This window comes from Bison bison, unplaced genomic scaffold (genome assembly GCF_000754665.1).
Source record: "Bison bison bison isolate TAMUID 2011002044 unplaced genomic scaffold, Bison_UMD1.0 scf7180017864338, whole genome shotgun sequence".
Classification (NCBI taxonomy): Eukaryota; Metazoa; Chordata; class Mammalia; order Artiodactyla; family Bovidae; genus Bison; species Bison bison.
In genome coordinates this window covers 3095057-3110453 of record NW_011494910.1, presented here as the reverse complement: position 1 = coordinate 3110453, position 15397 = coordinate 3095057, and the positions used below count along the sequence as shown (strand labels likewise).

At 57.1% G+C, this 15397-nt stretch overlaps 1 protein-coding gene across 1 annotated transcript in view; it reads right to left on the bottom strand.

The window, feature by feature from the left end:
- Positions 1-12131: 12131 nt before the first annotated feature.
- The window catches only part of CDK18 (cyclin-dependent kinase 18), a 10016-nt gene continuing 6750 nt past the window's right edge, over positions 12132-15397 (bottom strand). Inside the window, exons 13-15 of the mRNA XM_010854169.1 lie at positions 14571-14661; positions 14196-14273; positions 12132-13547 (exon numbers count right to left, since the gene is read on the bottom strand). Coding sequence (XP_010852471.1) covers positions 13513-13547; positions 14196-14273; positions 14571-14661 — 204 coding nt within the window. The 3' untranslated portion in view covers positions 12132-13512. The remainder of the gene's footprint in view (positions 13548-14195; positions 14274-14570; positions 14662-15397) is intronic.

Sequence of the window (15397 nt, the reverse complement as noted above, 5' to 3'; positions counted from 1 at the left end):
GTTTCCTGAGTCACTGGGTCCCCAGGAGCAGCCCAGGGGCGGATTCAGGATGAACGCTGGGAAAGTATGGGCCCAACGTCTCCCCTGTGGCTCTCTCTACCTTCTGCAAGACAGAGGTGCTAAGAGAGTTACTGTTGGCTGCAAAGCTCACTTTGCTTTGGTGTCTCCTTTCTGTTTGTGGGCTTCTGGGCTGTGATCTTGGTGTCCTGGCGGACCTGGCTGCAGTCCTTGTTCCCATCCCGGTGGGGCCCTCTACCTAGTGGGATTCTTCACAGAGAACTGCACAGATTAGCCCCCAGCAGTCCAGTTTGAGGGGAACGCACTCTGCCCAGGGTGGCTGGTCTGCCCAAGACAGAGGACGTGTTTTTCTCATGTCTGTTGGAGAAAGTGGGGCTGGGAGATGTCTCTGTCCCAAAGACTTCCAATCCCTTCCAGGTGCCTTCTGAGTCTTCCTTCCCACTCCTCTCCAGAGGGAAATTGGCTGGAAGGGAAGCAGATAGAAGCAGGAGGAGGAGGCCCCATCAGCCATCCCCTTTCTTGGAGGATCTGAGCCTGTGCTTTGCCTCATCACAGACTCACAGACTGGTACAGAGAAACAAAGCTGTCAGAGAATCCCACTCCTTCCCCGGCTGTCAGAGTGCAGATACCCAGTGATTCACCAAGCCCTGCCCCAAGTCTGCGGGCAACTGAGCCTTAAAGGCAGAGAGGAGCAGATGTCAAATTCCCTTCAGATCTATCTATGCTTCCCCTTAAGCCCCGGCTTAAGAGATACAAACATTCTCCCCTAATCTGGCTGCTGTTGCTCTCATCCATATCCTTATTCCCAAAGAGATTTACTAAGAGGATAAATCTCAGCCCAAGAACTCAGACACTTGGCCCCACTTACAGCGTCTGCTTTGTATGACAGTCAGGGCTAGACTGGACGTGGTGGGCACATAGCCCTGGAATGGACACGGGCATTTACCTATGAAATTCAAACTATTAAGGGTCTCCTCCATGCCCCGAATCCTTCCATTAATGAGCAATAATGAGTAATATTTACTGAGTTCTTAGTATGTGCCAGACACACTCTGGGTGCTTCTCCTGCATTAAAGAAGCAAATACACTCGTTATAGTTCTGTTTGATACCTAAGGAAATGGAAGCAAGTGGCCCAAGGTCACTCAGCTAATGAATGGTTTAGCCGGGATGAACCCTCTGCCTCCAGAGCCTACGTTCTTAACCTTCAGGCTATTCTGCCAGGGAAGAGGCGTTCTCAAGTGCCCTGGGACCGCTTTCTCGCAGCTGCTTGTAAAGTGCACCTATTCCAGGGGAGGGCCGCAGGCCTGCCTCGTCCACCACTGGGGATGAATTGGTTTATCAGATCCTGCCTGAGGATGACCCCTGGCCTTCTTGAGATGAGGAGGGGGAAAAGGAGCCTCGAAAGAGGGCATGGTGGTCGAGGAAGAGAGGATAGGGATCCTTGGAGGCACGCAAAGGTGATGGGGAGGAAGGGAGGAATGGTTAGGTCCCCCAGCTCAACAGAGACAACTCCAGGGAAATACGCCTGAGCAGCAGTGTGGGTCGTGTGGGAAGGGCCCCTGGGATGACCCCTCAGAGTGCATGCTTTTGGTGTGTTTCCTGGTGTGAAATTGAGGGTTTGGGGAGTGGACGGACAGAGGAGTGGAGTGGTGGAAGCAGCCCTCCGGACCTGACCAGGGCTTCAGGGTCCTGCAGGCCACAGCCTGACCCCTGACCCTCTGAGGGTGACCCCAGCCACTCATCAGAGCCCACAGTCTCATTCTGAGTTCTGACAACCCCCCTCCCCCCGCCCCGCCGGCCCAGCCCTTGGCTCTCAAGAGTGAAGTGGGTCAGCGGTAGGTGGATGCTGCTGGGAGCTCTCGGTCAGCACGGCCTGGACACGGAGGGTCCACTCCTCCCACTGCTCGCCTGCTGCTGTCCAGGCAGGGAGCCCTGCGTGCTTGCAGGATTTCACAGCCACGTGCAGAGGTGGACCAGATGACCCTCATCTGGTCTGTGCGGAGCTGAGCCCAGGGAGGCTGTCATTTGCCCTGGAGTGCAGAGCGGCCCAGCCAGGATTCAAACCCAGAACTCCACACGCTGAGCGTGGGGGTGGGGCCCCTTTCACTTGTCTACAGCTGCGCCCCAGGCACCCCCCAGGGGCTGCAGCTTTGGGGGCCTCACCTCGGGAGTTCCTTTCCTCCCTAGACCCTCCGGCCACCAGTTCTCTATTTGCTTCAGAATTGCCTGAAGAACACATTTAAAACAAAATGTGGATTCCTAGAGTTCAACCACCACGGATTCTGACTGTTGAAGGCTGGGATGGAGCCCAGGACTCTGCGTTCTTAGCAAACCCCAGGTATCTCTGAAGAAGGAGGCTCCTGATGCGCCCAACTATTCCCCATCTCAGAGGCGTCTGTCCCAAGCCCTTTCCCATGGTTTGTGTGTGGGCTAAATCGCTTCTGTTGTGTCCAATTCTTTGTGGCCCCATGGACTGTAGCCCACCAGGCTCCTTTGTCCATGGGATTCTCCAGGCAAGGATACTGGAGCGGGTTGCCCTGCCCTCCTCCAGGGGATCTTCCAGACCCAGGGATCACACCCGCGTCAGCAGGCAGGGTCTTTAGCACTATGCCACCCGGGAAGCTCCCATGGAGAGGGCCCCTTTATTCTGCCTTTGTTTTCTATGTATTTCGAATATTATGAAGGCTGATGGGAGACTCCTCTAGGCTGCAGATGGGTTCCCTTTGTCTTCCGAGGCTCCAGGCTGCTTCTCCTGGGTCTTGTACATAGGCAGGGACAGGTGAGGGGACAGGACCACCTCTTGGGGTCTCAGCAGGAGCCTGAGGCTGTGCCTCTATTTTAGACCAGTGTGCTGCTCTCTTGCCTGAAATCACAAAACAGAATCCAGCCACCAAGGCAGTATTTCTCAACCTGCTCACATGCTACAGAATCCCCTCTTATTTGGCAAAAATGCAGATTCCTACCCCACCCTGATTTATTGAATTAGAGTAGGGGAGAATGCAGGGCCTGGAAATCTGCACTTGGCCAGCAGTCCGGTCAACTCTTATGCACGTGAATGGCTGAGAAGTCCTGCTGTCGACCATGGACTGTGGAGTGTCACAGACCTGGGTTCAAATCCCAGGCCTACCATGAGGTAGCTACGTGGACTGGAACTAATTCCTAACCTCTCATCTGTAAGACATGGCGTACTATACCGGCCTATTTATTGGTCTTGCTGTGAGGATTCAATCAGACCCTGAGAAAATTGATTCAAAGCACCAGGCATCCAGCCTGCTCTGAAGGCACACCCCATCTAGTGGCAAAGAGGATGCAGACATAAATGCCTCCCCTGGGAGGGAAGCGCTGCACATTACTCACCCCCCAGCAAACACAGAGCAGCTTTAAAACAATTCTGACCCTGCCTTTCCTCTGGGGTGAGCTCAGTGACGTTTTCAAGGTGACTAGGGCCGTTCCCACCCTGAGGTGTGAGCCATTCCTAGCTAGGGTCAGGCATTGGCAAACCTCTGGTCGGCCAGGGTCCCTGGGACCTTCAGCCTTGCAGCAGGCTGCCAGGAACCGGGAGTCTACAAGTCCTTCCTTTCCCGGGCTCCCCTAGTCTGGCCGATCCAAAGAAATGCCAAAACTTGTAAAAAGCTTCAGCCATTCATAACAGGTCAGCTCCCTCGGGAAACGCTCCCCGCTCTGCTGAAAGCTTGCCAGGCGACTTGGTGATGTCGTGCTCTCAGCCCACACAATGGGCAGAGCAGGAAAAACATCCCGCCTGTCCATAGGCTCACATCCTCCTGGGGCCCCACCCTGCGGCTCCCAGAGTTTGGGGATGGTGGTGCAGAGGGAGGCAAAGGGCAGCTGTGGAGGAGGGGAAGGGGGTGGAAGCAGGACCAGATCTCCCCAGTTTGGCTGCCTCCGGAACAAGCTGGGTGGGTTAGATTACAAGTCAAATCTGCTTTTTCTGGCTCCCCTGCCAGTCCCCGGAGACCACTGCTTAACAGCCCCGACACTGAAATGGACTAAAACCTGACCTGGTAAACAAAGCTGTTCAGAGGGCAGTCAACAGGTAGGCACACCCGGTGGGATGCCTTGCTTTGCACTTACTTGACTGTGCAAACTGTTAAACCTCCCAGGCCCTCAGTTTCCACATCCATTGAATGGGAGTATTCCTGTATGTCCTGTCTACTACACAGGGTGTTCTCACAGCAAAATGGGCTACCGTGCATGAAAGCCCCTCAGTAACCATAAACACATCACTGGTGTCATTGTCATTGCAGAGGGACTGGGGAGTGAGGTGGCATGCCTGGGGAGAAACACCTGTGAGGACATGGCCCTCTTCGGCCCAGCCAGCTGGCAACCTGAACCCAGAGAAGAGATCTAACAGCTTGGAAACATGGACACGTGAGTGCTGACCACAGGCTGTGAGAATGTTCAGACAGGCTTGGGGGCCGGGGTGGGGTAGGATAAGTGGAGAGGGAGCAGGGGAGCGTTTACTGGAGAACTTACCCAGAGGCCACAGTTCCATACTAAGCTCTGTGTTTTTCCTTAGCGTCGTGTATATTTAGGGTGGCCTTTTGGAAAAGGGCTTCCCTGATGGCTCAGAGGTTAAAGCGTCTGTCTGCAATGTGGGAGACCCGGGTTCGTTTGATCCCTGGGTCGGGAAGATCCCCTGGAGAAGGAAATGGCAGCCCACTCCAGTGTTCTTGCCTGGAGAATCCCATGGACGGAGGAGCCTGGTAGGCTACAGCCCACGGGGTCGTAAAGAGTTGGATACGACTGAGCGGCTTCACTTCACTTCACTTCACTTTTGGGAAATGGAGGTTATAAGGGGCTAAGGCCCCCGTGAAGCCCTTGCATCAGCATTGCTGTAGGCCTATTTGGCATCAACAGAACTGAGCACGTAGTGCTCAAGGGGTTGATCAGGGAAGGCTTCCTGGAGGAAGATTTGAGGCGTGCCTAATAGGAAGACAGAGGGAAAATGTTCCCACAAAACCCTAAAGTGAAAACAGACACGTTGATGAAAAATCAGGAGCAGGGAGGTCACTCTGAGGGCATCTACACCCCCAACCCCCATCACTGTAGGGACGGGAGCACTGAGTCCCAGCACCTGCCTGAGGCCCAGCGTCTGGCTGAGCTGCTGCAGGATGTGGGAGGGGATGTCCAGGCAGAGGTTCAAAGACTTGAAGGAGGAGTCGCCTTCCAGGGAAAGGTGATCCTTGGTCTGCTAGTGGGAGAGGAGTGTGCAGTGGGTGGTCAGACACAGAACTGGAGAGAGAGGAGGGTCAGGGCTGGGACCCAGACGGCACCTCGCTGGGGTACGCACAGCCCCTTAGAGATGATGGTGGGAACTGGCAGGATGTCTTGAGGCCTCTAGGAGCACCTCTGTGGCCCAGGGCCACATTCTTTTGAGTATTCTGGGGGTGGGATGGGGGTTGGAGGAGTAGAGTAAGGAAACACCTAGAAATAAGACTGACTTTACCATGTGACTAAATGGCACAGGTCTAGAGAGGTCTAAACTCAAAGTTGAGGGTCACCTGGGGGCACTCACTACCCGGGAACAGGCGAGGAAGGGAAGGGCTTGCAGAGGTGGGTTCCAGCAAGTTCTTAACGTATCGGATATTTCATTTCAATGTTAATTCATTCTCGTTCACAACTATGAACTATGAGGCCCAGAGATCCAATTCACTCTCTGAAACCTGCAACACTGCTTGGTACGCAGAGGCTGAGGAAGGGGAGGGAAGGTGGTCGTAAGTGAAAAGACCCTAGACAGGTTGCTCGTACCCTATGGGATTATCTGCATCTGTGACTTCCGTGAGGAGTTTACTCAATTCTGAATCTTTAGCACTTCACAGAGTGGTTTGGACCAAGGAGATTTTTAATAAATGTCTGTTAAAGAAAAAAATGTGGACTTAGGTAATGGTTTGTTATCTAAATTTTAATGAGCGCCAAAGAATTGATGCTTTTGAACTATAGTGTTGGAGAAGACTCTTGAGAGTCCCCTGGACTGCAAGGAAATCCAACCAGTCCATCCTAAAGGAAATCAGTCCTGAATATTCATTGGAAGGACTGATGCTGAAGCTGAAACTCCAATACTTTGGCCACCTCATGTGAAGAGTTGACTCATTGGAAAAGACCCTGATGCTGGGAGGGATTGGGGGCAGGAGGAGAAGGGGATGACAGAGGATGAGATGGCTGGATGGCATCACCGACTCAGTGGACATGAGTTTGAGTAAACTGGGGGAGCTGGTGATGGACAGGGAGGCCTGGCATGCTGCAGTCCATGGGGTCACAAAGAGTTGGACACGACTGAGCGATGAACTGAACTGAATGTTACCTAAAAATTTTGATTTAGGTAATGGTTTGTTAAGTTCACAGTACCTTGCCTGACATACATCTGTTAGGATACGAATGAATGTGTGTGAGCATTCTCAGTCATGTCCAACTCCTTGCAACCCCACAGACTGTAGCCCGCCAGGTTCCTCTGTCCAAGGAATTCTCCAGGCAAGAATACTGGAGGAGCAGTTGCCATTTCCTCCTCCAGGGGATCTTCTCAACCCAGGACAGAACCCAAGTCTCTTGCATCTCCTGCATTGGCATGCGGAGTCTTTCCCACTGCACCATCTGGGAAGCCCAAGGGACATCAGAATTCTGAAACTCTAGTGGCAGTTTGGAAGGATGGGTGGGTTCCCATGGACAGATGGATTTTATTCCCTCCTGTGCTCCTACAACCCTTCCCCCTTGAGAGAATGATGCTGGCTTCCACCCTAGGGGACAGGCAACATGGCAACAGCCAACACTTAGGCGGTGCTTTTCTCCATGGCCAAGAAATTCTGAGTGCTTTCCATGTATTAACTCATCTAATCTTCACACCAATCCTGTGATCACCCCATTCTACAAATGGGGAAACTGAGGCACAGAGAAGCCGTTTTCGATGATCCCACAATTAGGAAGTGATGGGGCCAGGATTCAAGCCAAGACAGCCCAGCACTAGAGCTCTGCTCTCGACCGTCTCGCTCCTCTGCCTCTGTCGCTTGGGAACTCCAACCTCCCTGCCTCCTCTGGTACCCTGAAGCGGGGCAGCCAGTTCCGCCACCAAGCAGAACACTTAGCAGAGGTGTAGAAACACAGGCGGTTGAGGGTAAACTTCAAGTCATCACCTCAAGGCAGGAAACTGGGCCCTGACTGCTGGGCCCTTCCTCCTGCTCCAAGGCAGCCCTCCCCCCGTCCTCATCAGCTCCAGCTTTAGGAGTTCCCACAACCAGAGTCAGCCCCAGGTCTAGAAAAGCCAAGGTGGTCTGGCCTCAAAGCAAATGGCCCGCATCCTGCAATCCAGGTGGAAGGGTTTTGCAAGCCTACAACCGCGGCTGGCAACGCTCCTCTTAGCATCTCTGAGGGACGCTTCTTACCTGTGAGCTGTATCTTCCTGTCCTTGGCAAAGTAGAGATCCGGCCAACCCCAAGAGAGCTCCTTCCTATGCAACCTGGTAAGACTTGTCAGAAACACTGCATGCCACTGGAATTCCCAAATGGTCTCCCATCCTCTGCTTGGATGCTTCTAGGGACAGAGAGCTCACCACCTCAGAAGGCAGCTGATCCACTAAGTAATACCTATGACCCAGTGTTTTTTATCATAAAACTCTTTGCATGTTTACTTCCCCAGCTATACTTAAAGCTCTGTAGAAACAAAACCAGGATGAAGTCATCCTAAAGTCTTGCAAAATCTTTTAGATAGAAAGTGCTTAATACATTCTTGCTACTAGAGATCTTATCAAGGGTGAAGAATGCAAGGAAAAAAGTATGATCTAATTTATCAGCTTGCAAACAGCGGAGCAGGGATCTGAATCCAGATTCCTGTATTTTGGAGCCTTGGATGTGCAAGAATCTTCCCTGGAAACCCAGGACCCCACTGACCCCTCCCCCAGGGAAAACACGGATGGTATAAAGTCTAGGTTGTGTCTGAAGAAAAGAAAAGCAAAAAAAAAAAAAAACTCTTGGTACTTTTTTTTTCAAATGAACAACACCCCCTCCCCCAAGTAACCCAGACCTCATGAGAGGAAGCAAAGACCACTTCCTAACTGACGCTGAGACTCTGAGTTCCTGCAAGTGGGGTCCCAGTCAGGGTCGAGTTGGTGTCTCAGATACTGGAAACACAGCGCATGTGGTCAGGAAGTCTTGGATGAATAATGAGTAAATGTGAGTGGGAGGAGCTCAGAGACAGGAAGATGAGGGGCTGGGCTAGAAGCTTGAGCAGGGAGGACCACTGATGGCATCCTAGAGGGCTGAGCGTGTCCCTGCCACTTGGATGGGCCCCCGAGTGACACAGTGCTGCACAGCCATGCCTCGTGCTGACCTCACCAGGGCGGGGCGGACACGCGTGCAGGAGAAAGCGATGGTGCCCAGCATCGAGACAACTTCCCAGGGACTGGGGGCTGGGTGAGCAGCTAGGAGAGGCTTCCTTAAGGCAGACGCTGCATCAGATGATTCATCTCTGGATATGTGTTACTCCAGGTGGCCCCCCAGCAAGAGGAAGGGATGGGGGAGGAGCAGAAAGAGCAGCTGGCAGAGGGGAAGGGGCAGAGAGACAGAAGGCACCAATAAGTGGCCTCTGCAGTCCCTCCAGCTGCCGCCCCATCCGTCCTGAGGAGAGCTGTCCCCCTCCCTGGAACAGGGCACCGCCCGTCAAAACGGACGTCACCTACAGCGCTGGAGTGGCAGCTGGGCCCCCAGTGCCCAAGGCTGCCTGCTGAGTTGGTGGGGAGGCCCGGAGGGGCTGGGCAATGGCAGGGGCCTGCGGTGGGGTGGGGCCCAGCGCCTCGCCGTCCGGGGCTTCTGGCGGCCTGTTAGCCACATCCGCAGGTGACCCGAGGGCGAAGGCCTGCTCCCAGCTGCCAGGAATACAGCAGGCAAGCCAGGTGCCAGCCGCCCACATGGCCCTGGAAGGCAGGGGCCGTCCTGTGAGCGCCGCGTCTCGGAATGGCAGGTGGGGTGTGAGCTCTGACAACCCCCTTGCTCCGCGGGGCACAGAGCCTCAGGCTCACTGCGGGAAAGGAAGCGAGAGTCCGCTCCCAGGGAGGCTCCGCAGATGAACCCTCCCAGTATGTGTGTGTGTGTCTGTGTGTGTCTGTGTGTGTATGTGTGTGGGGCCCCGTGGATGCTACTGGCCTCTCTCAGCCTTTAAAAGCAGGGGTCAGGGGCTTCCCAGCTCAAAGTGAGATCCAGAGTCCCTCCCATGCCCCACAGGACTCCATCCTGGCTGCGCACTGGGGTCAGCTGGGGAGCTTTTAGAAAAATGACTGATGGGGCCTCCATCGTGGTCCAGGGATGACTCCATGCTTCCAACGCAGGGGGTGCAGGTTCGATCCCTGGTCAGGGAACTAAGATCCCCTCATGCTGCAGAATGCATGCAGCCAAAAATAAAAAAATTAAAAAAAATTTTTTTAATTTTCTGACACCTGGCCCCACTGCTGGAAAATCTGTGAATTTCCAGCATGGAAACCTGGAACCACACTTCCTACCTGCTCCACGATGGGCATGAGGTGCAGAACCGTCGGTCCCTCCCCGCGGGCCAGCCCACCCACCACCCTGCCGGGCCGCTGCGCTCCGTCCAGCCTGGCTGCCTCCTCGTTCATCCTCACACACCCTCCCTTGGGGGTCTTTGCTGGAACACTCTGTCCTTGGGGGTCCACAGAGCTCCCCACTGATGAGGCACTGCTCTCCCCAATCTCACCAGAGGCCCCTGACCACACTGTGCCATCACATGGACCCTGACTCTGCTTGATTCTGCCTCCTCACACCTGAGCCCTTGACATCGGGGTGCTTAATTTGGGTAATGCTTTTCCCCCTCACCAGAACATCAGCTCTGCAACAGCAGGGACACAGCGATCTTGCTCTCTGCCCCGTCCTCTGGGCCCAGCACCGTGCCTGGCACACGGCGGGTGCTTGATACAAATGTGCTGAAAGGTCATCCACGCCAATGGGTCTGAGCTCCTGCTGCTGCAAAGTGAGGGTGCAGAGTCCCGCAACTCGGCGTGCTGGCTCCCACCTGGGAGCCAGGCCGGGACAAATTCCTGGGGCTGAAGATCTGCTCTGGAGACCAGGGCTCGGAGGATGCTGCGTTGCATCAAGACAGGAAGCAGGGGTCTGAGCAGAGGGTAAGGTGGAAAGATAGCCCAGAAGGAACTGAGCTGCTTCAAGGAGGAAGGAAAGGAAATCCGGCACGTGTCCCACACCTGGAGCCCAGTAGGCAAACAGGGCGGCGACCATGGTCAGACCAGCAGCCCTGACCACCCAGACCAGAGAGATGGCGTGACTGAGCCGCAGGAAGGGAAGAGGAGGCCCCAGGGCCGAGCCCAGCCTCCCCCTGCAGCACCGCTGAAGAGGACCTCCTGTCAGCAGCTGAGGGCCCCTGCAGGGCGCCGTGCCCGTGCCGGACGGGCTGGTGTGATGAAGGGAGAAGCCAGCTGGCGCCCCAGAAGCTCCTGACCCATCCCAGGGGCAGAAGAGGGCAAAGGGCGGCCAGATGGGAGATGGCCAGCCAGGGGCTCCAGCCCAGGGGCGGGCCGCCACTTAGGAGAGGCATATGAGAATGACGGTGGGGCGCCCAGAAGACAGAGGGGCCCAGGACACCTGCCCCACGCGGTGGTGGTCTGGCCACCGGAGAGGCTGAGGACGGCCCTCAAGGCCCGTCTGCCCCAGCCGCTCACAACCATCACTCCCCCAGCTTCCTTCTCCAGTAATGTCCTTTTTCCTCAGGCACTGATTACACATGATGCCTGGTGGGAGCCCCCCGCCCTCCGCCCCGGAGCTCTCTGGGACAGAAACTCAAGAGTGCTGAAGTGTCTGCAGAGACCCCCAGAGTCCCCTTGACCACTTCAGCCTCCAGAGAGGACAGGAGCTGCCGCAGCAAGAGCAGCTGCCCTGCCCCTCCAGATTCCCAGAGGGCCCGGTGCCTGTGTGAACCCCCGGGTGCCGCTGCCCGGGGTACAGCGGTGACCTCCGGTCCCGAGAGGAGCTGCAGCGAAGCATCTGCTCCAACTTCCCTCCTGTGTGCTTCTCCAGTCTGCCCCCCTTCTCCTTTGCCCTCCTTGAAGACCCACAGCTGCGGCGGCTGTGAGGCTTCGATGAGAGGCACAGTGGTGGCACATAGTAGGGAGCTCAGCAAACCTCAGGTCTTGCTAGTCTCCTCCTAAATTCAACTTCAAAAGCCCAACGCAGATCCCCACCAACGTGGTTCCCGGCCCCTGCCCTCCAGTTTGGTGACCGGCTGCCCTTAGGAGGTGAGGGGATTAAGGCTGGCAGAATCAGTGTTGAGAACCAGGCCCCGATCCACCCTCCACGTCCATGGTCTTGGGCACGCCACCCGACCCTTCAGCACGAGCCTCCTCCCCTGGGCAGCAGCCAGCCCCTCATGTGTGCCAGCAAACAGGACAGTTCTCACGTGTGAGGCATTAGACGCGGCCAGGAGGCGTGCTTTGCAGCCTGACAGTCTCGGGGTGGTCTGGGGGAGAACAAACCTGGACACTGAACTGGAAAGCACAGCACGACGCGGAGAACTCTGGGAGACAGGTGTGAACGGAGGTGTGAACAGACCCAGGGGAAGGGGGCATCCGGGAAGCGGGAAGGGGAGTCACGTCTGTGCAGTTACCGTTGGGCTGGAAATACAGGTCTGTGCCCTAGTTCTGCTTTGCTGGCCTTGACCATTCTCCACCTCAGCCCTCTCTTAAACCTTCCTCCCTGCCTCCCAAGAAGTCAGAGACTCACTCGGTTGGGGGAGCACAAAGGTCAGCTACATCAGACAGAACCCAGACCCTTCCCCAGGACCCCTGGCAGCAACTCGGGCCACGGCGGCAACAGAGCCAAGTCCCAGGCCTCTCCTGCACCCATCCCAGGGTACCCGGGACTGACTGCCAGCCCTGGAGGAGCAGCATCCAGAATACAGCAGGGAGAGTACAGGGCACCAGGCCCACGCCCAGAGTGGGCTCAGGGACACACACCAACCACTCTCCGCTTTATCTGCACAGACACAAGCCTGGCCTGCACTCAGGGGGCCTGGGGAGGCCCTTCCATCCCCCACCTTTGGCATCAGTCTGTCAACATCAGCTTTTGTGCAGGAGACTGCTCACTCCTTTCTGTACCACATGAATTAAATATATTATCTGTCATTCACAGTACAGTGGTGGGGGTCGGGGGTACTTATGGATAAGCCAAGACCCTCCACGGCCGCTCCTCAGGCAGAAGGGGGTGGGCAGGGGGCCTGGCCTCCCTTTGGCCTTGACATCTAAGACCCAGCCCAGTGTTGAGACTTTGGGAATACAAGAGGCATGCTCCATAGCTGGGGTGGAGGCACCTTCTCGGGGGCCACAGCCCCACACACTCCCAGTCCCCTGGGGCTCAGGGTAAGAGCCAACCCCATCCCGCCCCACCTTCCTGCACCTCAGACTGTGGGCCTGGCCTCCTCTGGGCATGGGGAGGCTCCAGACAGGCCGGAGCAAGGACAGAGCCACGGGCACTGGGGAGGAGCAGAAGAGGGAGGCTGTGCCAACACCATGGAGCTGGGGCCGGCCTGGCACCAGGCTCAGGGTGAGCCTGCACACCTGGGTGCTGCCCATAGGATGCTGGTCCAGGGCGGGCCCACCAGCACTCGGGGATGATTAGCAGGAAGAGCTCTCGGGAGAGCCAGACTGGTAGAAGCGGGAGGCAGAGCTCCCAGGGCAGTGCGTGCTCTACTGCCTGCAGTTTTAGGCGATCCCGCTCAGACTGGGGGGGAGGGCGGGCTCCACCGAGATGCAAGAGCGTGGCCAGGGGGCCAGGGCCCCGCGGGACTGGCTGGGCCACCAGCAGCACACAGGGTCCCTGGCAAGGAGCAGGCCGTGGGGACAAGTCAGGGGCAATGGGAGAGGGGGTGCGGCTCTGTCGCTCTGGGGAAAGCCGGCCCCTCAGGTGGGAGGGCATTTGGCACAAACGTTGGCACCCAGGGTTCCAGGGTCCCAGACAAGGTGCCATGTCACTTCCTGCTCTCGGAGGGGAAACAGGGGAAAGATGTGCGGGCTCCCAGGGGCCTGAAAGGGTCTCAACCAAACTGATGAGGCAGGCAGGCAGGCAGGTCCCCGGGAGGTCGGGGGGCACAGTGGTGCCCATGTCCAAGGCACAGTGCTCAGCTCAGCCTCTGGACTCTCCAGTCCCTGTGGGTTCCCTGCGGGTGCCCGAGGGCTTCAGGGTGGGAAAGTGCCTGAGGTCGCTCTCTGCCCACCACCTCTTCCAAGGGAAGCAGCTCATGCCTGGCCCCAGGGCAGGCAGTGGAGGGGTTGGTGTCTGGGACAAGGGCACTGGGGAGGCACATGGGAAGCAGGGAGAGGAAGCAGCCACGGCCAGCAGGGCTGCCCGAGGTCTCCCGGGCCGGCCACTAGCCCTCACGCATCTGTCCTCCGAGGCCGCATGGGCCCCATCCCGCTGCAGCTGTGCACGGTGTGACCTCTCGCCCCTGGGCCACAGCAGGGCGGGCGCAACTCAGAAGATGCTCTGCCGCCGGTTCTTCCCTCGCCCTGGAAAATGGAAGGAAAGATGTGGGGCTGCAAGGAGGAGGCGGGGGCCAAGGTCGCCTGAGATGAGCAGGGGCGGACTGCTCTGCCAGAGCCAGCAAGAGCATGCGCTCAGGAGCTGGTCAGTCCTGAGCTCTAATCCCATCCCTTCTACTCACTCACTGTGTGAAATTGCAACTCAGCCTCCCAGAGCCTCAGTCTCCTTGCCTGAGAAATGGGGAGCACTAACTAATGGTATCGACTTCAAGGAAAATTTTAAGATTAAATAAGATGCTATGTTGAAAGCACTTAGCATGTCTGAGGCCATCAGCTAGTCTGGAAATAAGTACAATTCTCCCAGGATAGAGGCTACACCCAGAGCTCAGAATTTGCCGACAGAAGACACCAGGAAACGGGTGCACCTTCATGGGGCTACTCTCAGATGCGGCGTTCTGTCTGGGGTGTGGGTTGAGGAGGAAGACACAGGGAGGAAGCCTGGGTAGCAGATAGGGAAACCGGCCCTGCCCTGCTCCCTGCAGGCCCCCGGAAGAGAGGCCCGGGTCGGGGAGGAGCCCCCATCTCCCGGCCCTATCTCTGTTCCTCGGGAAGGCAAGCGCTGCCCACCCTGGCCTCCTCTAGTCGGGGCGGGTGGTGGGGAGGACAGGCCCCTACCTGGCTGCTGGAAGGCCAGGCCCCGGTAGCCGGGGTCTTTCTGGAGCTGGATCTCCTTCAGGGAGAAGAGGGAGGCAGCTGCGGGCAGAGAGGGCACAGGCCGGGAGACAGCTCAGTGAACCGGCTCCGCTCCTGCCATCTGCGGCCTCTCGCCCACCATGCACGGGGAGCCGGGGGCACCCCTTCAGTCAGGGCTGGCAGCCCCAGGATGACCAGGCTTGCTCCCCTTGTTATGAAGGAAAACCCGGGGACAGGGAACCAAGCTGCTCAGCCAGACCCGGGCCCTGGGCTCTGGGCTCTCGCCCTCCTCGCCCAGACCCGCTGCCCCGCTCCCGGGTCCCGGGAGGCCCCCCCCAGCGTCCCCCTCACACTCACTGTCTTCCAGCTGGTGCACGCGCTCCCCCAGAGACCGGAAGTAGGGGTGCCTCAGGGCCGCCTCTGCTGACACGCGGCTCTTGGATTCATACTGAAAGGCAGAGGGCGGTGGCTGCAGGAACCCCGCTGGCAATATGACCCCTACACTTAGTCCCCTGGCCCAGATGGGAGGGCCAGGCTGACCTGAGCAACCCCTGGGGTCACCTAGCTGCTGCTGCTGCTAAGTCACTTCAGTCGTGTCTGACTCAGTGCGACCCCATAGACGGCAGCCTACCAGGCTCCTCCATCCCTGGGATTCTCCAGGCAAGAGTACTGGAGTGGGCTGCCATTGCCTTCTCCACCTAGCTGCTATCCCAGCTCAAGACTGGCCCAGAGCTCAGGGTCCCAGGTCCCCAGCCACCAGGAGAAAACCAGACATGGGACATAAAGAGACTGATCTCCTCTGGGGATGGAAATACAGATGCGAAAGCATACATAATTATAACTTGAATACCAGTAATACTAACAAGTAATACTAAGAACCACCCTTACCGTGCGCTTAAGCAAGACAGGCACCATTTTAAGTGTCTTCAGCAACCTCACTTTACCCTCACAACCATCTTACAAGGTGTGAGTGATTCACTCTACTGTGCAATTGAGCCAAGCCAGGCACAGCTAAGTTCTGTAACCTGCCCACGGGCTACGCAGCTAGTGTTTGAACTGGGGTTTCCGTTTGGAACATGCCTGCTCTGAAGTCTGGGGAGGCCAGCGCTCCTCCCGTGCCGGGGGGCGGGGGGGTCCCAGGGAGCCCCAAGTCGGGCCCGGGGCTGGGACTGGGGGCTCCCTGG